General features: G+C 34.4%; 1 protein-coding gene across 1 annotated transcript in view; it reads left to right on the forward strand.

The window, feature by feature from the left end:
• LOC118193352 (diacylglycerol kinase theta-like) overlaps positions 1-24,145 on the forward strand; it is a 238,058-nt gene that overhangs the window by 142,574 nt on the left and 71,339 nt on the right. Inside the window, exons 13-14 of the mRNA XM_035364432.2 lie at positions 12,299-12,449; positions 19,877-20,061. Coding sequence (XP_035220323.1) covers positions 12,299-12,449; positions 19,877-20,061 — 336 coding nt within the window. The remainder of the gene's footprint in view (positions 1-12,298; positions 12,450-19,876; positions 20,062-24,145) is intronic.

Below are 24,145 nucleotides of genomic sequence, written 5' to 3' on the forward strand. Positions count from 1 at the left end.
TGTAACCAAAATTCACACTTGGTCTCCTACTTTAAATTTTTCTCATGTGACCTCAAATTATACCTAAAAGCATAATCCCTCTGGTTTTTATTCACATTATCATATGCTATCGCGTGAGCACTTTGCAGCATATTTTGAAAGTCATCTAAATAGTTGTCAATGGTACAAGAAGCAGTAACTGGTATATCTCTCTTACCATTCAAAAGTTCTTAAACCGCATTAACGGTCCTGTTGGAAGACAAACTGACACCATTTGGTTGGAGAAATAGTAGTGGTGCTGTAGGGAATTTCAAGCTACGCAAAGAACAAAAATGGAACCCCAGATGTTAATCACGGTAATGGTACTGAATGTTCTTATTCAACATTTCTTTTAGTGTTCTCTTCCATTGGTCTACTACACCCGTGCTTTTAGGGTTTGGAAATATGGGTGCTGTCTGTAAAACATCTATAAGAGGCATCTATAAAGGCTCTCATTAGCTGTGAGGTAAAAATAGTGCTTTGATCAGTACAGATAATTTTTGGAAAGCTTGTTTGAGTTAAAATTTTCATGAGAACATCACAAGTCATTTTTGCTTGTATGTTTCTTACTGGCACAATCTGTGCCCACTGTTTACGCAAATCTCTGATACAAGTACTAAATGTTCGTCCTATACGCAGCAGTGGTTCTAGGGGACCAATACAGTCTGCATTCCTTACTTCGAAGGGGTTCTCAGGTTTTGCAAGTGGCTGGATAAGAATACTATCTCTCTAGGTAATCATTCTCTAAAGCAGACACTGCCTGCAGCTCTCAAAGTATTTTTTATAGCACTTCTAATCATTGGCCAGTAAAACAAAAGTTTGAGGCATTGCTGTGTCTTTTCTTCACCTAAATGTGTCTTGCTAATTAAACATTGTGCGCTATTTTCGAAACACATTCTCATTTACACGAGGGCAGCATTACTTATTTCACTCTTTCTCCACAAATCACTTTAGAACTCACTAGTAATGCATCTTCCAAACTGTGTTTTAATTATTTTCAGCTAAAATCCAAAGTTTTTCTAAGAACTCATTCTCGTATTGCAGCTTTATGTACGATTTCCTGGTTTATGTGTATATCTCTCATCTCACTTCCCCATTGGTATTATATTGGATGCCTTTCATGGTATCACTGTTATTTGAGCACCAAATTTTGATTACCCCTTAAGTCATGTTTCCTGACTTTTTTTCTAGCTTGTTTAACTAGTCAAATTCAACAACATTTGTTTCAGCTAAAGGTGACATTTGATCATTTATAGGGGCAGAAAGTAACCCTGTATCATTTTCTTTACTAGTTGTAATCATTATTTGTTCTAATCCTCCTTGTCACTTTTCTACCTTAGATTTGGTATGTTGTTCGCTGGACGGACATGCTCTAGCAAAATTTCTTCACCAAACTCGAAACAAGAATGACCTTTGAAGACAACTTTGAAAAGAATTTCGGTTCTTTGTTAACTGGAACTTCCTTTTGACTATAAGATTTTCGTGGATTACGTGTTTTCATTTCGAAATGAAGGATAGCTGATTTGGCTGTGGCTGCTTAAACATTGAATGATGTACCACATTTTGACTGGATTCATGGACTTTCTGTCCTGAAATTTTAGTAACCCAATTTCTATGCTAAACAGTTTCTTTACATTGTTACCGACTGCATATCTCATATTCATCTGATCAGTTGGTTAAATCTGAAAGGATTGCAATTTTAGTCTAATTGTTTATAACAGGCATGGCCAAACTGCAGCTCTCAGGCCCCTTAACTATGGTTTGCAAGCTGCTTGAAGCTCTTTGACCTCTTAAGTGCCACTGGCCTGCAGCAAACACTCGTTTAATTTTCGAAATACGTTTGCAGTTCTGAACAGGAATCATGCAATGTCACGAGTCTTCATCAGTTAATAATTTATTTTTTTTAATTAATTTATGTGCATAATAATTTAGTTCATTTCAAATTGTCCATCATGTGCTGATTATCATTTGGAAATAAAATAGAAAATAATTTGATTTTTGCAAACTGTAATGACCATGTTGTTTTTTAGACCCGATAATGGCTGCCGGGATAGCACAAAAGACAATTGGGAGTTTATTTAGAAAATAATGCATTGCGCTTTTTTCTTAGCTGTTATTTTATTTCAGGCGGTTTATCTTTTGTGTTTCATATAAATCCCTGTTTCTTAAAAATTGCATGTGAGTGCTATGCTATTTTCTGTAGGTAGCAGAAGTGAGTGGGGCACTGGCGACTTCACCATGAAATACACAAGTAACATACGAGCACACTGTCTTTAGAATTAACTCCACCATGGAGCCATTAGTATATTGCCGAGTTTTAATGGAAGAGGTGGTAGGCTATTAATGGGTATGGAACTCCTTTATTTGTTATATCGCAGTCGGGTATTTGTTATATGATGTATTCTGTAGTACATGTTTATCTGGGTAAATTCCTGGTTTATTTAATCATACTGTTGTATAATATTGTATATAGTATCCTGTGTATGCTGTTTAAGTTTGGCTTGTCTTGCATTATTTTACCTGGCAGGTTTCAAGTCTGTAATGACTCAGTTTCTCCATAATTTTTTAATGTTTTAGCAGGATGTGTTGCTGTGTTATTAATAGACGTCTAAATGGTATATCAGTGTTGGAGGGTCCTTTTAAGTGGCGTGGCTTTTGTTAGCGGACATTTGAAAACATGATCCGTGTTGCCCAGTTCTCATCATGAGCATGTGTCGGTGTTTGCCAGAGTCTTCTTTCAGGAGAATTCCAGGAATGGGGCATGGCCTAACAAATATTTCATTAGGAAACCTTGTGTACTTTGAGCTTTATTGTCTTCTTTGCACTCTTGTGACCAGATCTTTTGTGTGTACATATTTAGCTGAGTCTCAAGAAATGGCACATCAAGAAATTCTATTTGCTTTTGTGCTGCCTTCATTGCAAATATATCTGCAGCATCATTATGTAGGTTCCTACTGTGGCATTTTATCTACATGAGTGTAGTTTTTGTATTTTGCACGTTTCTTTAGTATTGAATAATTCCAAACACAATTTTTAGAATTGTTTGCTAAGTTGTGAAATTATAATATTGCCATCTGGCTCTCTCAGTTAATTGTATTGGGGGATTTGTCGATTTCAATGTCAGGTAATTCGCTGGCCGTATTTGAATGCTGCTTTTATTCTGTCCTGCATGCTGAATGCTTTCTTGGTTTTCAGGTATCCTTGCTATTTTGCACAATTGAAGTTCTTTTGCATAGGAATGTAGACTGTCGATCTAACGTGTCCATCTGTGAATGCTGTGGCTTTGTTGTTGATGGACTCTGCTGTTTACTGTTGAAATTTTATTCTTGTTAGTAGGACAGCAGGATGTCTGTTGTAGGTAGGGGGACAGCATTCATATTCTTCAGTTTAACCCGTAACTGGGGAGGTGCAGTCTCAGATACCGCTATAGGTGTTGTTCCTATCACCCTTACTCTATATTTAGTCTGATTGAATGGATTTTCCCGCTAGCTTCTCCTTTTGTGACCTTGATAATTTTCATCCATTAGCTAACATGTTTTACACCTGCTTCATTGTGAAATTCTAGTCCTTTGTCTGAGAGTGGTATGTCAGAACGCACTTCCCTCTCAGTGCTACAATTTTTGTCCCAGGTGGAAACATGGCTCTGAGACTCGGTGTGAGAAATATCATATATCCTGATTTGCGTTATGCAGAAGAGCTGCGAAGAATTCTTGATGAAGTAGGAAGGGAATTTAGCGACGAAGATGAATGCCAAGAAGATTTTGCAAATGAAAGTTCATATTCCACGATATCAGAACTTTCTGAATCTAACAATGAATCATTGAACCAGAGACTGAAGCCATTTCATTTACGCAATATTATTATGGGAGAAACCGCTTCAAGTGGTCATCTATTCAACCTCAACAAAATGCGAGAACTGCATATAATATAGTTCCTCTTCCAGGATTAAGAGCACATGGAAAATTGGGAGAAAATACGGATGCTAAAAGCATTTGGGAACTCTTTTTCACAAAGGAAATATTAGAGAAAAAGGAAGAACTGAAACCTTTCGCATTTATGCGCAAGTTGTAAAACGCCAGTTTGTTTGGTATGTACACAAAAATCATGTCGCGAATGTGCACAAGAATATGCTAAGTAAATTGATATTTTTTGCAAGAACACAATGATATTACTGATAGTTAAGGTACTGTCATTTTTTTTTTTTTTTTGTGTGTGTTTCGTACAATATTTATATTTTTCATCTGAATATATCTATCATATGGTAAATTAATGGAAAATAATTATTATTCATAAAAATAATAGTTATTCTAGTTTGTTTTGCATAATTTAGATTTGTAAGTGGTGTTTTTTTTGGGGGGGTAAAAAAGAGTTTATGTTGCAGAAAAGATGTTCCTTGTGTTGATTGATTTCTTTGTAAAAAAAAAAAATTCCCCCCCCCCCCGTTTGAAGATGTGTTTATAGAATGTATGCGTAAAATAAAATTTTAATATTTGGAATAAAACTTCTTATTTAAATCATTACGAGACGCGGTCTCTGTGACCGTACGTGCCAATATTTGACCTCCCCCCGTTAGGGTTAATAAAGATGGTCGTTATTTTTTTTTGCTTGCCCTGCCTCTCTCTATCTTCCCCTCATTTTTTAAATGGTTTGAGCAATCACTGAAAAAACTTTTATGAAGGAACTAAGCTGTCAACTTGAGGGGCTCCTTTAAGTTAAGCTCATATTTAAGGTCTGGTGGATTCATGTGTAGACTTTATGTTGGATGAAGTAAAACTTCTTATTAGTATTTGGCTACAACCTTTTCATGTCCATCTCTAATCAAATCAGGTGGTTTTCAAGCCTTTTTCTGAGAAACGTTTGCTTTCACACTTTCTCCACCTGGAACTGTCTTCCATAATAACTTTTAGTTCATCTTAGGGAGAGATGATTATTTGTTTTATCTACGATTGTGCATTAGAAATTTTTGTGTCATGGGGAGGATGAAATTCCTCACTGGTTTGACCGCAATGTAATATCTGGCCAAAAGTTATTGAATACATTTCGTCAGATTATTCGAGTGTCATCATTCACCTTAATTATCAAATTTTGGTTTAGCAGAGTTGCACCAAGCTGTAAAGAACGTATAGGGTGCAAGCTTTCTTCTTACAAAGCATTTCTCAGAATGTGGTATACTGATGCTAGTGACATCCTTGTAGCTTGAGATATTTTTTTTTTCCATGTTGCTCAATGATATGCTTTCTTTCTACACATTTCCTTCTTCTGTTGATAATTTTGGTCTTTTTGGCTTTTTATCACCTTCTACATCCTGACTCATTCTTATGTAAATGAGTAGCTCAACGAAAGACTGTACTATGATTTATTACGTATCTACTATAAACTTCATGCAGTGTGCTATAAAAATCATATTGCTGTTTTGCTATGTAAATTTTCAGTTTCGAAATCTGATGTTTCATTTTCTTTAATCGTGGTATTCCAGATACTTGCAGAATACGTTTCAAACCCTCATTACTTCAGAATGACATTCTATAGCAATCTAAATTGACCACTTACATTTGTTTCAGACCTTCAGCTGTAATTTACAGATGTATGCAACTGGACTTACCAACAGAGGTTACCAGAAAATAAAGTAATATTTTCATACACTATATCGAACTTCATCTCCCAAAACTGCTTGGACGATTTAAGGTGGCATGTTCAAATTAGGAACTATGGTCCAACACCAGACTTATACAGAAAGGAATGGCATGTAAAAACTATACGAGAGGGGGGAAATGGAAACATGAAAAACGTTTCATTCAATATTATGAACAAGTAGGAAAACTGTTCTCATTCTTCAACTAACGCATAACATTATTGATATTTAATTACACCTGCCCATCGTCTTGTTTAGTTCACACTGTAAATATTTATGCGATTGTTAGTGATAGATCTACTGTATTCTTTGAAGCTAAGTGGATTTTAGAATTAATATAAGTAAAATTGGCATCTGATTTACAGCAAGGGCATGCACAATATTTTATATTAAATCTCCCGTAATATTTCACAAAATGCCCATCATTAGTAAAAGCTGTATCTATTTCAAATACACCTTCTGCAAGAAATTTTGACAAGAACATTAGTGTGAATCTTCTTTTGCAAACTGATTATTCTATGTAGGTTGCCGTTCACTGAGTTACACCTAACTCGGGAAATTTCGTATTTATTGTCCTAACTGGAGTTATGATGAAAACAATTTTGGGGAATGGGACTTCATTACAGTTGCATCCTTCAGGTTTCAGTGTTGCTATTCAATATACTATTTTTTAACCTTCATACATTGGTATTATGATGATGTATCTCAAAATTGGCTAAGAAATATTACAATTATGTATAATTTTTTATTTGCTTTGAAAAAACATCAATGTAAGTCTGATTATAAATTTTTGAGGATCTAAATCCAAACCTCAAAAGATTCCCGAATTTTATGAATATCAGATTTCTCTAGCTTTTCAAACAAAAAGAAAGAAGATGATTTTTTTTATTTTACCTAACATTGAAGCTTTTTAAATAAAATAGAGTTTGAAATCTGCCTTTAATGAAAAAGTATAAGAATGTATTTCTAAAAATTATGTTTATTGAAAAAGTGCAAGTGCCTGAATCGTGAGACTCATTTTCTCAACATAATTTTATAAACACATTTTAAGTAGAAACTCAAATTTGAATTAACCATTCAAAATTTAGCAACCAAAGCCTGAATAATGCATCAAAAGTCTGATTTGTGTCAAAGTGTAGCTATATCAAATAAAACTAAGTAAAGGCTTATGTCTGCCTCTTTTAGATTGAATTTTAGCATTAAGTTTTGAAGTTCACAATGCAATTCCATGTTCTCATCTAACTGTCCAAAATTGTCCCTTGCCTCTGCATTCTTATTACTCACTACTAACTGTAACTTCTCAAGTCGAATTCCCTTTTCCTTGCTCTTTTTTTGCTTCTCTTTCGATTCTTTCATTTTTAAATGTATTTAATAATTCCATAACAGTATTATCTTTGTACTCCTTACTATTCATAATTATCTTCTTTAAATCTATCACTTTGTATTCCAGAAATGCTTTCTTTCCAAGTTCTTCAGCTAACAATCATCCTTTTTAGCTTTTCCAAGGAAGGCCATTTTTAATACTTTGTAATATGGCTTCTTAACAGTAACCAAAATTGTTAATTGCTAACCCAGTGCAACTTGTGCGCAACTTTCTACCAACACAGACTACGAGACAGTCAGATATAAAACAAACATTAGAAAGTTTTACATTTTTTTATAAACTAACTTATAAACTGTGTTAAAAAAATGGCATCCATTCCAGTATTGTCCATCTTTAAAGCATCTTTACATTAACAATATTTCAGTTTCAATATAATAATATTTTACCTATAACTCATCAGTAATTTTAAAATAAATGTGAATGACTAGCTTTAGCAGTATTTCAAACTATCTTACATATTACTAAAAATATTAATTTTCACATACTTATTTGTATTGACTGAAATCGAAAATAGATGAATGAATAGAAATAAAAATACAATTATAAACAAATTTATAATCTAAAATTAATAATAGAATGAGAAAAAAGCATGAAATAATAAATTGAAGAAACTAGAAACTTTTTAATAAAGATAAAATTTGATATTTAAGTTCATTCATCATTCTGCCTAGGCCATCAAAGCTCCATATATTGGTCAGTTTGAAAATTTGACTGGTATCTTTCTCAAATGTTGGAAGACTGATAGTGGCAGATGAAGGTACATCAAGAATCGGTGATTACGCTTAATCAGAACTCGGCCTAAACACCGAAGAGAAACATTGTCTCTTCTTGATGCTTGGTCCAAACTCAGTATTTTCTGCACTGTGCTTAATGGGTTCTCTTGTGTGCAGTATAGGGATGCAAATACACTCTTTTGCAAAAAAATCGAAGCACCAAGAAGGACTTTTGCGATCGTGATGAAATTTGGCATGCAAAAACATGTTTATCAAACATGCAAATGATCAAAGTTTGAAGGCAAATGAACAGGAATTGCAATCATTTCTAGTGCGCAATTCGCAAAGTATTAAAGCAGTAACAGAGGTGGAAAATTTATATTTTTGTTGCTGCCATTTTAATACCGAATAGAATCAACTAAAGATGGCCATTACAATATCAAAGACCTTACAGACAACTAAACAACTTTTAACATGGTTGCATTGTAGGTTTGCATGAAGCTGGATGGTCATACTGAGCCATAGACCGCCACCTGCAGCATACAGACACTGCTGTGCAAAGATGTTGCCAGCAATGGTTGCTACAAGGAAATTGCCGACAAAATGAAGGCTCTGGAAGGCCAAGAGCACAAATGCGAGGCAAGATGGGAAGATTATTCGCCAAGCCCAAACCACCCAAATGGTATCCTTGTCGACTATTCAACTCACTACAGCCACCATCTCACTGTGCTTGTCTGAGGCAGGGTTACACTCACAGAGGTCTTTAAGACGTTTGCTTTTGACTCCACAAAATTGGCAGAGTTGTCTGGAGTGGTGTCCCAGCGGATCATCATGGCTGCCATCAGACTGGCATCGTATAGTCTTCAGCGATGAATCTCGCTTCACTCTTGAAGCAGATGACCACCGTGTTCGTGTCTGGAGAGGACGGGGCCAGTGGTCCCAATCAGCCTTTGTTTTACAAAAGCATACACCCATAACCCCTGGTGTGATGGTGTGGGGTGCTATTTCTTATGACAGCAGGTCATCTTTAGTCATCCACCGTACATCTTTAACAGCTCAGCGATATGTTGATACCATCCTGAGACCGGTTGCATTACCCTTAATCGCATGCCATCCTGGGGCCATTTTTCAACAAGATAATGCCAGGCCACATACTGCTCTCATATCTCGGGACTGTCTCCATGCGGTTGATACTCTTCCTTGGCCAGCAAGGTCGCAAGGCCTTTCACCAATTGATCATGTCTGGGAATGGTAGGCTGCCAGATTCGGGCACCACAAAATATCGCAGATCTGGGGTTGACAACCGATGAATGCCTGGCAGAATGTGTCGCAGAATGACATTAGGAACTTCTACCACTTCTTGTCTCAACGACTTCAAGCATGCAATGGTGCCAAGGGCGGTTTGACCAACAACTAATTTGAACACTCAATGGGTGATTGTGAGCTGTGAACAGGTACTATGACCTTGATTTTTTAATATTTTTATTATCTGTGTATGAGCTATACACATATTCAGTTTCCTCAAAGACAACCACTTCCTTCATGGTTCTTAGGTTTTTTTGCAAAAGAGTGTGTATTAGATCTTTAAAGCCCTGCGTTCACCTTTTCCTGTGTACATTTGAAATTCAGTTTCATGGACAACAGCACTCATCTACATAGGGCTAATCTGTTGTTTTTCCCCCTGGAAAATTTCGTTAGGACTGGCTAGCCAATCTCCAGACTAAAACCCTGTAGAACATGTCTAGAATGCTCTTGAGTGATGTGCAATAGCAAGTCTCTTTCCAAGACCTGAAGACAGCATAGCTGCAGGAATGAAATCAGCTGCCACATGAACTTATGAACTGGCTCATTTGCAATATGAAGTCACCTTCTGAAATCTGTATGACTGTTAGAGAGAATCATACTTCTTGTTAAGCTCCCTTTTTAATTTGATCTTGCTACCTTTGTTTTAGATCTTATAGGGGTGCATCTTAACCTTCCAGCGCGCGCACATGCCCAAAATTTATGACAAATTCAGTTTTTAATGCACATTTTTCGCATATCGAAGCTGAGATGCCTGAAGGTCATTTCTATTCCTCCTTTCTACCCTTCACATCATGGGATGTACCAACAATAAGTTATTTGACTTTTTTTTAAAACTGGGTTTTTGTGCTACGTGGCAGCTTTTTCATAAAAGTTATGACATGCGCGTGGTCATGTTTTAAAATTCGAAAAATATTTTTTTCTCAAATATTTTGTCATTTTGTGTTATTAATTGCTAGGTATTATTTTAATTTGAATACATTTCACTCTGTAAATTTTATATCGGTTTTCATGGCAAAAAAATATGTGCAACCAGCTGATTTAGCTCGGATTCTTCAAGAATTATCTGATGAAGAAAATGAAGACAAAGAAACCTGTGGATGGGAGAACAATGGAAATTTTCATTCCTTATTTTCTTTTATTTCTATTTTTAGAAATAAAAACATTAAAGCTAGTTTAAAGTGTGTTTTTGTAACCAGGAAGAAGTAAATTTCCTTGCAGAATTAAGTAATGCAAAACTTGCTTTTTTTCCTACCAATGTGTTTTTCTTTTTTACTGTCTATACTTGTCTTCAATGAATATTAAAATTAGCTTCAATTTCAAAATATAATTATTAAAAAATAAATTTAAAATTCCCTGTAGTGAAATACATCATTGCATTTCCATCTCATTAACATAAGAACTTAAATAATTTACTTATATTTGAATGTGATATCATTTGTATTTTGCAATAATATGATTAATATTTTATTTTTGAACAAATTTATTATCAATATTCACGCATTTCTGTCGTTTTTCGTGCCAAAAACGGTAAAATAACTAATGTCGTAAAAAATACGATGCACGAGTGCTCATGTAAAATTGCCAAACGTGCGTGCTGGAAAGTTAAACATTATCATGGATGTGCACCATGGTATAATTTTTATATTATAGAAACCTATATCTATACTGAATTTCACTAAAATCTGTCCATCAATTCTGGACATAATTGACCAAATGTGAAATTTTATCGATTTTGAACACAGTATGTTCTCAAAATATCTTACAAGGGGGTTGACTGCTGCAACAATGGCTTTCATGACATCTTCCCGAGTCCACAAGTGTCTCAAACATCAATGATTTCATTTGCCTCAAAAAAATACTAGAGGGATGCCAGGCGACAGGGTTACCATATCCAATCTACCATCTGGTGTATGTGATGTTCAGGATGTTTCGGTTTATAGTAAAGTGTGCTAGGGCCCTGTTATGCATAAATTACATGCCCCTCTGTGGAACAGCCTAAACTTCTAGGAAGACACGGTATGCTCTGCTGGTCATATTTTCCGGAAACAATTAAGAACTCGCCAAAAACGCAAATTGCAAATCTCTGCTGGTGTAAATGAGGGACAATGATGTAGGAATTCCTTTCAGCCCTGTGAGCGTTAAAAATCCGTTCTCAATTCACCCTCTAAGCGGCAATTACAATATTTTTTGTGATATCTGTAAGAACATATATATACATGCATATTAAAATATGTCAAAAAAATTAAGGCAATATATCAAAAGAAAACAAATCCAGGTATGAAATACTGGGAGAGTTTTTACATTAAAATAATTTGTTCTCATAGTAGTTTTGGCAAATTTGTGCTTTCTTAGCGAAAACCCTGGCCGCTCAGAGGGTTAAATTAGGTGTAATCAGTGAATAACCCTCAGGGCCAGATTATACGAAATTTTTCATAAAGGAAGTTTATTATCTAGTATGATGTGTGGGAGATATTTCTTGTCAGTGAAACCACATACTTATGCTGTATCTTTCATCTAGAGCATGCGAAAGAAAATTGTCAGGGTAATTTACCGTAACTGCATTTGAGACAGTATCTTCAAAAAGGAAAGGTCTATAATATGCTTCCTGCCTAAAAACCATGCTAAACAGTTGTTCTTAAGGACAATTAGGCACTATTAGATGACCATAGGGTTTTCTTGACCCTAAATGCAGCAACTTTGGCTGTTGATAAACTGAAGCAGAAGGAAATATGCCTCATTAGTCTTTTTAAAAAACTGTCTTCTTGTTTTGCCAAAATTCACTCCATTTCTGAAATCTCTTTCATTCTTGATAGTATTTTGGTTTAAATTGTATCAAATGAATCTTTTCGGTGCATACTCACTGTTTATTTCACTGAGAATATAGACTTTCACACTGTCTTTCATCACTGCAATATTTTGTACACCATTCAATATTGTCCTGGTGATTTTATGTGTGCCTTTAAACCCATATTTCTTGAATTTCATTATCAACTGCGTACCTTGTTTTTTATGTCACTTTAATGTTCAAAGATAGCATAAAGTTTACAAATTGTATTATTATTACCGTCTTATATTAAAGTATTTTAAAGAAATGCTTTGAATTAATTATACAGAAAGTGAACGTGAAATTTGAGTGTAATGTTTTGGGGCATATTGGAATTAATATTTGCATGGAAAAATAAAAAATACATTACATTAGTTTCCATTTGTATTCATATGACTAATTAGCAACAACACTATTTTCAGGAATCTGTCCGGCAAAAAGAACTGACTAGATTTTACCTCCAAAAAAAAGAAAATGTTTCAAGTTCCAATGTAGCTCTCTTTGTAGGCAATCTCCCACCTAATTTATCTCAAAGGCAATATGAAAAAATTCTAGTTGATAAATTAGGAAAACGTAAGTACATGCAAAATTACTCAATTATTTCATATTTTACATTTTTTAACCTTTTATAAAATGTTAAATAACTGTTTTAAGGTACATTTCAAAGTTTTCTTAGCTCAATTTAAATTATCTTGTGATGGATTGTCTGTGTACATAAAAAGAGTTAAATGCCAAAGTAATAATCTGTGTGACGAATGTTTTAGGTTAAAAGTTGCTGATGTCTTACTATTAATCTCATTCAGATATATTTTATCTCACTTTGCAGCTACATTTAAAGTAAAATTTAACCTTGTATGTGCTTTGTTTTGAGGCAACTATGATTAATTTTTTTTTATTCTTTATGGTACTGTAAATAAATGCAAAAATTATATTGGAGTTATATTATTGGGTTGTTGCAAATGAAATGGCCATTGAATGACATCAAGTTCTAACTGGTAGTGGAAGTGAGTGAACTTTGAGGATTATGCAAAATTTTGACCATGTGCGGCTGTTTCAACCATGTAGCAAATCATTAAGATAGGAAATTGTGCCTCGTACTTAATATTTTCCTAACATTTCCTTGAGAAGTTACCATTTTTTCTAGCACTTTGAACCATTGCTGTACAAGAAATGCTTTGCCAAAAGCACGTTAGGCTATTGAGCAGTGAAGGACTTCTATCATTCTTGATTTTTGCAAATGCAGCTCAAGTCAAGGCTTGTGAAACTTCTCCTCTTGGTGACCCTTTTTATCGGAGCAAATATCTTCATGACTTGGGCATAGATATATATCAACTAGAAATTCAAACTTAAATATTGGTTGATAATTAAATAATACAGAAATTGTATTCTAAAGCAGTTCTTTTGATATATGAATATAATTTTGCCATGTATTAAAGGTGAGGCTAAATGTTTATACTATTGAACTTAGTGTGCTTCTTTGCTTAAAGACTGAAATCTGTAATATTTTTTAAATATTATATTACATGAAGTAGAGGTTCTTCAACTTATTACAGAATTGACTAGTTTATCGAATTTATGAAAGGTCTACTCAGTAATTAGGTCCTATGAGTTTGCAAATAAATGTAATGAGTCATTTAGTTTCAAAACCTTCATTTATTTAAACAGGTTATACCCAAAGTAACCAAAAGCGTTCTTGCCATTTTGACAGTCAGAAAGAAAAAGTCATAAAACAAATAATAATCACTGCTAATCCTCAAAGTAATCACCATCGGCATAAAGTGTCTTTTGCCAACGAGTGGCTAGCTGTGCGAAGCCATCACGGTAAAACTTGGGAGTCTTGGATGCAAAGTTTTCTGTGAGGGGATTTTTCGAGGTCTGTCCTGGGAATGGAAAAGGTGGTAGTCTGTAGGTGGTAGTCTGTTGGCATGAGGTCTGGGAAATATGGTGGATAGAGTAGTGTCTCCTAGCCCAGTCGCTGGTGGTGTCCTTCGTCTCCCGAGCCACATGCGGCCTCACATTGTCATGGAGGAGTACACCCTTATGATTGACCAGTGCTGGTTCTTTATGCATCAGTGGCTGATGACGCCTGTCGTGATGGATAGGCTCACTGGCAAGAGCTCAAAATGCACCATTTTGTGACTAGTCCACCAGATACAGAGCATGACCTTGTGTGGTTGGAGATAAGGTCTCACAGTGTGAGACGCAGGTTTTTGTGGTGACAACCAATGCCTGGGTGTCTCATACTGGACCCAATTTTCAATGTTGGTGAGTACTTGATCAAATATGGATGCATTTAGGTACCGAGTAAGCAATGATAAACAGGCACTGTTGCCTGTTTTCATCAGACAGTGGGTGGGGTACCCACTTGCTCAGCTTGTAGGCCTTTCCTATGCAGTGCAAATGGAGTCTGATCGTTTTACCTGAAAGTGTGCAGCAAGCTCACAACATGTTTGGCTATTGTCACTCCAAGGTGCTCTCAGGGCCTCATCATCCAGCGCTTGTGGCCGACCGCTGCGTTGCATCGCTAAGAGACATATCCCCTGACTTGAACTTCTGGAACCAGTGGCTAGCGGTTCATTCGTTAAACATCCCCAAAGGCCCGGAAAATTCAATGACTTGATTCCGTGTGTTGACGGGCCCACTTTAAATCATACAGCAAACAACTCCAAACGAGCACCTTTTACATGTCCATTTCAGTCAGTCGCTATGTGAGTTATGTTTGAAGTACCAATGCATTGCTTGGTATTATTATTTTATACTCTTGGTCAGTGTTCAGACTCCCATCCTAACCTTTTCATCGCCAGGTTTGGAAACTGTTTTTATGTTGGGGTTAGCTTTTCCAATGTCATATTAGAAACAGCAAGAACTTTCTTGGTTACCTTGTAGAACTTAATTACAGTTGTCTGTAAATTAACTGTATAATACAGAAAGCGACAAAATTATATGCCACTAAGATGTCATATTTCCTTAAATAATAAAGCTTATAAGAATTTTCTTACAAAGCAAGGTTGATGTTCTAGCAAATGGTTTGAGTAAATCAATGGGAAAACAAAACGTATGCCTCTTCCATAAAGCAGAGACATTGTAAATAATGCTAATAATTCTTGAAAACATCTACAGTACAAAGTCTTTAATCTGGACTTGTCGGGACTTCGGCGATTCCGGATTAGGGTTTTTTTCGGATTATAGATCATCAATTTAAATCTGGTAAGATGGCATGCAGAAATTATAAAATTAAAAATATGAAACCGTAATTTATGAAATAAAGAGCAATTATGATCTAAAGGGTATCAAAATTTATAAAAAAAAAAAGCTTAATATTTATTTGTTTACTTTATGAAACATTTCTTTTAATGCGCGCATGTGTAAAGCATGCATTACGCATAGTCATAATTAGAAAATTGCAACCAGAAAACTATTTGATGTGTACTCGTGATATTGATAATGACGAGGAACTTGATTTAAATCATACCGAAGACGGAATACATCAAGATGAAATACTACAATTAGTAAGGAATTATAAGCCCAATTTAAAAAAAAATCTGCCCTGAAGATAAGGATAGTGCTGACATCAACTTCTAGCTCATAGTGCGCCGCGATGTCCCCCCCTCCCCCCGCAAAGCAGCGTGAAATTGATAAACAGATTTCGGAATGGTTAGAGAAACAAAGGATATGCCTTTATCCATTCTTTGCAGCAATTCCACTTTTTCTTTGATGGACATCGAAACATACTTTCGCTTTGGCAGCTCCAGCATTGGAAATTCTATTTGACATAATCAAAAGTTCAAGCTTACTTTTATAAAATTGCTCTAACAGTCTGCAAAAAATAATAAGCCAGATCCAATTAGAAGATTTAGGAACAATGCATTCTGCAACATTAACTGAAATAGATAATTTTAGCCTAGCTTATACCGTCCGTTATACATTAATTGCATAATGCGTTTACGCATGCGCAGAAAGTTTGTAGCTTTGAGGTCTGTATTAAAACTTTGTACTGTATAACCTTTTAGACGAATAATGACTGATGACAGATCCACTCATGATTGGTCTTCAAAATTTCTCTCAGATTTGAAATTTTAAATTAGTTTTCTGGTATTGCACATCCAGAATTTTAAAATATTTATAAAATTTCTTAGCTCGTCTCCAATTACATGAATCCATATGGGATTGTAACACACATATTGCTCTTTATGAACACTCATATCAAAAAGCTCTTTTTATCCCTTTCAGGACGGGCGTCCCATATACACATTCCCTGAGAATGTCTTACAGCCGGGCGTTTCATCCACGTATCACTAGAGATTGCATTCAGAGAACGGGTGATTTGTATATGCATTTTAAGCTGGAAGGTTTTTCTTAAGGCCACTAGATTGCATCCTGTGTCCATTACTTTTGAATTGAACACAGTTTTAGGTTCCTGACCTTGAGTTTGATATATTCTGCTTGACTTTGGTATTTTACTCATCAGCTCTTGCGAGGTTGGGGAGGGGAGGCAAAGTGTAAACAGAGGTAAGCTCTTTAAATTGCTGCGTGCTAATGCAGACATTCACGTGTCTGATTTACATCCAATTCCTTTTTTTATTCTATTTTACTTCTACTATGCACAGTCTTTTAGGGTTAGTATGTGGAATATTGTTACGTTTTGCGTTGGCTTCAGATGTATTTCCGTTTCTTCTCTTTTTATTTCGGAAAGCCTCACCTTCAGTCTATTATGGCAAGAAGGCACTATTTATCAGAAGAAGAATACCCTCGTATGGTCAATGAACCATTTGTTAATGCAGATGAGAGTGATGATTCATTTTCTAAAGAGTTAGAAAGAGATACTTCTCCGTGCTTCAAGATTTACCACACTGTCTTCATTTTAAATTTTGTTACTTCTTACTGTGAATAGGCTTTATTGTGTTGTTTTATTAATTTTAAACTTTATTGATGGATTTTATCAATTAAAACTTTGCAATAATTTGAATACCGCTTTCGAAAATTATTTTACAAGATACGCAATTTTTTAAGAATATTTTCATGTAAAATAAAGAAAAAAAGTTATTAAGTGCTAATTTTAACATATATAAGAGCTCAAGTAATAACCTAAAATGATACCAAAAATTACGATGCTAGAAGCAAAACTTTTTTTTTCCCCCTGATATATTTTTATATATATATATATAAAATTAGGCTTAGATATGCAAAACCTTTGTCGAGCGTCTTAAACAAAGGTGTGCCGTCGCAAAAGGGTTGTTAATGATCTTTCTAGTTGTAAGCAAAAGTGCATTGATACTACTGGAAATTAGTGTTGCCAGGAATTTTTTTAATTACATTGCAAAAGAAGTCACAAATGACATCAGAGATCACATGATTTTTGTGACGTCATAGTTATGCATGCTCACATGACCTCTGACATCATTTCAAATTTTCTATCTATTGGTTCTGTAAGTTACAGACTGTATTCGATTTTTAGTCATTTTAATTACGTATCTTAGCTTCAATGAAAATTTTAAAACTATGTTGCTCATTTTCAATTGTTTAAACATCCATTTCTTTTTTATTCTCATTTAATTTAGCTTCTATTTTTAATTTAATTTGTGCATATCAATTCTTAAGAGATTCCTCATGTTTAGATTGTTAGCGCTTTTGTACTTTTTTGTGTGTGTGTGAGGTGGCAGTTAGTTTTTTTAATTCATTTTCCCCCGTAATTGTGAACTTGTTAATTGAGGACTGTTTCTCAGTGAGTTTTCTATTCTGGCTGGTGGGCTTATTTCGGATAACTGTTAAATTTATGTTGTTATTTAGAAAAATGCTGTTGCATCGATTTTTAAGCCATTGCGTAGTTCTTAGCAATATTATAATCAGGAGAATGAATTTCATTTCTTTCTCTGTTTGAGTACCCAGTGTCGCTCAAGCTGCAAGTTCTTTTGTTCGATTCGTTATCACCGTAGAAACAGGGGGTGAACTGATTTAAAATACATGGGAGATGAGGAAGGAAGGTGAGAGGTCTCGAAGTACTTTTTTTTTCTTTCTTTCCCACTTGTTCCCCTTCCTCGATGTACTGGTGTCAGGCTGTGCAGCCTTGAAAAAAGAAAGCCCACATGTATACAGAATTGCCAGATGCCAACTTCTATTTAAGCCTAAATAAAAGCCTAAATAATACAAATTATTTTTAATTGATACATTATTTTAACGTATAAGCATTTTATGATGTACTAAAAAAAATCTTTGAAGTTGCAAAAGTAGCCTAAGGAAATTCATGGAAGTCTCAAAATCACAAATACTAAAATTTTAGCAACACAAGTTTGTGAAAAATTGCACAATCTGGCAACATTGCTTGGAGATTACTTTGATTATATGGATATTCTTAATTCTTTTATTTATTTATATTTTCAGTCAGCCTTAAAGTGAGCCATTTTCTTTTTGAATAATTGAAAATTAAACTAAATAAATTTAGAATATTTTCATGTTTTAGTACAGTATGTTGTGCAAGATGAGTGTGTTAAAATTAACTTTTGTCTTCTCGATTAAATATTGTAGCACACAACAACTTTATAGTAAGTAAATAATCCAGCATTATTTAGCTGTTAGAAAATATGCTGCTTTTTGTTGACTTGGGGTTTAATCCGTAATTTCTGTACTAGCATTAGTAAAAAAGATTATAGCACCTGAATTAGTTCAGAAATTTCCGAGTAGCATTTTAATGAAGGATTAGTGTAGATTCAAACTGCAGTAGATGTCATATCTATATTTGCTGTATGAGTAAAGGAACCTCCATGGAAGAGTGCAGCGATCAGCAACTTTTGGAATACATGTGAAGTGTGATGAATCAAATGATATTAATGTCACACTAAGTAAATTGAAATAGAATAATTTAATGGTTTATTAAATAAAAGCATATAAGTAATTTATCAGAAGGTTCTTTTTAAGCAGTGGGAAGGATTTAGTTGAAAATTAAGACATTTTGCTAGGACATTACAAGTAGCAAGTGTTGCACCAATTCCTGGTGTTGCAATTTTAATGTTCAACACTATTTTTAGGGTACTCCTTAATTACCTTAAACTTGGTCTGTAGTGAGACTGACATGTGACTTATTGCCCCACCTATTAAAGTAATTACTACTTGTATGGTTTAAATGAGAGTTTTTATTAAAAAGCTTTAAACTTAACAGATGCATCGTTTATTCAGTCAGGTACAGGTAGAAGCTAAGCCAGCACCTCTATAGTACCATAGGTGATTGAGGTATTTCTGTTCCTAGCTAACTGCGAGTTTTCATCTAATTTGGACTTCTGAAAGAAAACATCCTGGAGGTGATTTGAGCATCTGCCACTAATCTTCCTCTACCACCAAACTCTCTAGGGAATTTCACCTCACTGTGTTATTTTGAGTGCCCCCTTGCCATACCTGCACTTACCATAACCCAAGGGAACATCCATGCGTTCCCTTAGATTAGAACTCAAGCGACATAATAATCTAAGAACTTAAAATATAACGAACATATAAAATAATTTAATGGAGCATCACAATACCTTCAAATTAATCTAACTTCATGAACAAATTTGGCTTGCAGAAGGTGATATCAGAACTGGGCAACAAAATGCTACAAATGTCAGCATTGCTGGGAAGGTTTTGTCTCTGTCTTTCGAGAAGTCTGTTCATATATACATTTTTATTTCTTGGTAAATTCTACCAAAAATAGATTTGATAGTATAGATAAAATAAGTTAATTTACGTAAGCATCATGTATTTGTATTATTAAAATTTGCATGAGAAAAGTTAATGAAGATCGATTCAGAGATGCAAAGAGCCTGGTAAATTCAGAAACTTGCATTGCAATAAATAAGTGCATAAAAATGCTGTGAAACAGAAAGCACCTGAACTGCAACTTCTTTCACTATTCAGTTATTTATTATTTTAATAAACTATGTAACTTATGTATTTTTCTCTTAATATATGTGTGTCTCTTAATATATGTCTATATGAGTGTGTGTACATTTTTATGTGTATTTTTTTCATAGCTTATAAATTTCGCCAAATTGGCCCAATTTATTATGAATATGGGTCACTTATCATTACCTATGACAATGCAGACATTGCTGTCAAGGCTTTCTATATGCTGCGTGAAACGAGTTATGAAGATAAGAATTTACTAGTTCTTTTGCTTCCAAATATTATACCAGAGATGATTCCTGAAGGAACTAGGGTAAGAAAGTTTTTTTTTTTTTTTTTTTTTTTTTTTTTTGGCAGAGAGAGTAGATTTATAGCTTTATTTATTCATTGTGTAGTAAACAACAACAAACTCTTAGAACCACTCCTGCGGCATTTTGTAATGATTGCTGTCAGTAAGTGGGTTTGAATCCATGCCTTTTAGACACTCCGCAATAGGCAGGGGGAGACAGGTGCTAACTACCAAGGTGTTGAAAAGCCAATAGGCTAAAATGAGGTAGAGCACGTCAGCAGAGAAAGGGGACCTCAAAGAAAAGCCAAATGGCTGAAAGAGGTGGGGGTGCTTTTCGGCTAAAAAATTGTTCTACAGTAAAAGCGCAACTATCCATAAAGTTCTGAAAATGCTAGATAGATGAACATTTCAGATAGTTGAACTTAGAAAAATTGCAATTTGCGGTAGCAAAGCCAAAAGAATGGAAAAAGAAATTTCCAGTTTCAAATTATAAAAACAGTCGCTTTATTTATAATCAAAAGCCCACATTTAAAATTAAATAAATCTTTGAAAAAACATTTTGGGCATAAAAAGCCAATATATTTTCATAGGCCTTAAACAAATAAAACATCTGCTTACAAAATGCTGTCAACCATGAAAGTTTGTGGATATCCCACCCAATTTGCACCAACCATACCAGGAGAAGTATAAAGGAACAGACCTTTTTTTTTTCAGTTAGATAATCAACAGATACAAGGTTTGGATGTAGGATATTAAACAAATCACAAGTATTTCACATAGTATCACCATTGTCTAACAATTTTCAAGTAAAATTGCATATTGCATTCATTGATGCCGATTTTCGTGCTTTCAAGATCCTATAATTTTGAAAATGTTCTCCTATTCCATAGAAGGCAAGTCTCAAATTTTAATTCTATTTTTATATATATATATATAATGCAAGGAAGAGAAAAACAAATAGTTAACTTATATCCACCTTTATAAAGATGAATCGGCTTATCCAGTTAATCAGGTTATTTAAAAACTTGACAATTATTCATTGTGATCATTATTGGCACTCTATCTCACTGTCTGCTTCCTTTTTTTTTAATGTTTCAGTGAGAAAGACATCTAAGAAGGATGTCCAATTCCAAGGATGAATTTTTGGAATAATATAGTAGATACAATAGTGAGGGAAGCAACATGCTCTGAAAGAGAGCATGTAATTGTATTCCCATTTTAGGTGTTATAAACAGAATTCCCAATTCTAGTCCTACATGTGCTTTATAGTATCTTTGCAAGTCCCTTATTTGCATAATTTTTTGTTAAAAATAATCTAAAATTTTAATTCAGTTAAGTGAATGCTGAATAACCAGGCTTTTACTGTATTTCATATTTAAGAAAAAATTTCTGATGTAGAAGGTGAAGTAAGATTAAATTTGTTATTATTTTTTTTCCCCTTATAACTTTGGGTAGTCATGTAAGTAAAGAGGGAGGCTGTAAAATATGTTTATATTTGAACTTCACTTTTAAAAAGCGAAATCTAAAATGAGATTGAAAAGCACATGAAGAATCCCAGGGGTGTTTGTGCTCCGGGGAAACCCGGTATTCCGGGGATTTTGAACTTCGATACCCGGAAATTCCGGGGATCGTCGTTCAAAAGGAAGTAGGAATAATAATGAATTATTTATTTTGATCTGGGTAATTTTGTTTGCTTTGAAAGCAGAAAATGCAAGGTTAGTGTGTGTGGTGAAAACTTTTCCTTTCTTTCTCCAAAGGCAGTGATAATGCGTGAAAAGGGGAAAAAAACTTCTTTTTTGTTCTTTCCTTATTGCGAGTTATGATTCATTCCCCCGGTTCTCGGACATTCTCTTCTGGATTCTTTTTGGCAAGTAGGCGCGGCAGGAAAAAAAGGGACAGACTTCGTTCAGCCAGATTTGCGATCATGTGACTCTGGGTTCAAAGGTCTTATCTCTCCTGGTGTGGCACCAATAAGTAGAGATGGGGGATTTTTCGCCGTATTAGCTATTTGTCATTGATTGCTTCTCAACTTTTTTTTCTCCACTGTGTGAAATTTTCGTTTCATTTATTGATGCACGTGTAAATTTTTCATTTTGTTTATTGAAATATTTTTTTTATTTATGTACGCAAGAGAATTTCACTATGAAATTTCTCGATATAAATAGTGATATTATACAATTAGAAGAAGGTGTCCGGAATGCATTTAGGTGGAATTGGATTGAACGGAGAGATGGTAATGGGGATACCATCGGCAGTGCAAGAAAATAAATGTTGCTGGACAAGCATATTGTGTTTTTTGTAACTCACTGCTGAAGTATGGTGGGGAAGGATTCAAGGCTTTCACAAATCATTCTAAAACTGTGATGCACATAAAATATTCAAAGTGCATTAGATATTCAATGACTTTAAGTAATTATGCTAATTCAAAAAATACTGATGACTTACTGGAGACTGATGCTCGGCCATTGGATATAGTGACAAGAAAAGCACGCCAAGAGGTATTAATAACTTCGTTTATCGCCGAGAATTCTCTTTCTTTCAATGTAGCTTCCAATTTAATTGAACTCTGCAAACAGTTGAGCCGCGATCAGATGGCACTAAACTCGTTGGAAATGTCCAGGACTACTGAGTGTTATAAGAGGAAATATGGGCTCGCAAAAACTATTAAGGAAAACATCATTAAAACTTTAAAGGAGACTCCATTTTCTCTAAATTTGGATGAAAGTACTAGCAATGCTCAAGAAAGTGTACTGGCAATATTGATGCAGTTTTATGACAACAATCAAAATGAAGTTGTAGTTCATCATTTTGCATCTCTAAAGATGGAATCTTGCAATTCAGAAGCTGTTTTTAAAGGAGTTGTTAATACTATTGAAGATAATAATATTCTATGGGCAAACTTAATTAGTGTATTAATGGACTCATGTAACACCATGCGTGGAAAAAAAAAAGGGTGTTGAAACCAGACTACGATCAAACAAAGCACCCCACTTATTAGATATTGATGGTGACACATGTCACACAGCTAATAACTGTGCAAAAAAATTTGCTTCATGTTTTGATAGATACTTAGAAGATTTGTTTGATGACATCTATTTTGATATGAAAATCTGCAGTAAAAAAGAAAATTTTTTCAAAATCTGTGAATCCCTTGCCATTAAAAAACTTAAGCCCTTGAAGAGACCAGACCATAGGTGGGTGTACATTTTATGTGTTTTAGAAAGAATCAAAGAGCTGTGGGATGCTCTTATTGCATTTAATTTTCACTACTTGGATAAAACTGATAAAGGGGATTATTTTTCTTATGTTGAAACTGTATACAATAAAAGAAATATTTCTGCAGCTCAAAAAAAAATTGTTGAAGGGGTGTATTCTTGCTTGCATTCCCAACAACTCACAAAGGATGCTTTAGCTCGGAAAAAAAGAATACTAAATGGGTTATTTGTTATGTAAAACAAAACTTTATTGCATATGGCATTATATTCAGCAGTATTACCAGATTTCAACACATATATTAAATTATTTGAAACAAAAAAACCAATGCTTCATTTAATACATTCCAGTATTTATAAATTGATGGCAAAATTTTTCTCTTTTTTTTTTATGAAGCCAGAAAATATAGAGTGCACATCTTATAATGATTTATTAAAGGTTGATGTCACAAATCCAGAATTCCATCTACCTAGCAAAGTAATATTTACTGGTGCAGAAACTTCCACTCTCCTGAAGAAATTATCAAAAAATCATCCAATAGCAAAAGAATTCCAAATTTCTCTGATGAAAGCTTATACTAATACAGCACAGCATATGAAACAGAAATTACCCCTTAAAAATTCATATCTAATTAGTTTTACAGCATTAGATCCAGAGCTAAGAGGTAAAACCAGTACAATATTAGCTTTTGAAAAATTATCATCTTTTATGTCCCATATTTTTAGTGATAATGAAAAGTCAAAAGTAGAAGCTGAAATAAGGTTATACCAGAGTGATATTGATATCACCAAAGAAATGCTCTACACATCTGATGAAAGTGGAAATCAAGTCAAGTGTACAATTGATAAATATTGGTCTAAAGTTTTTAATTTAAAAGATGATTTCACAAATGATT

This window comes from Stegodyphus dumicola, chromosome X1 (assembly GCF_044657685.1).
Source record: "Stegodyphus dumicola isolate Sdum_Otavi_A_Nest chromosome X1, ASM4465768v1".
Lineage (NCBI taxonomy): Eukaryota > Metazoa > Arthropoda > Arachnida > Araneae > Eresidae > Stegodyphus > Stegodyphus dumicola.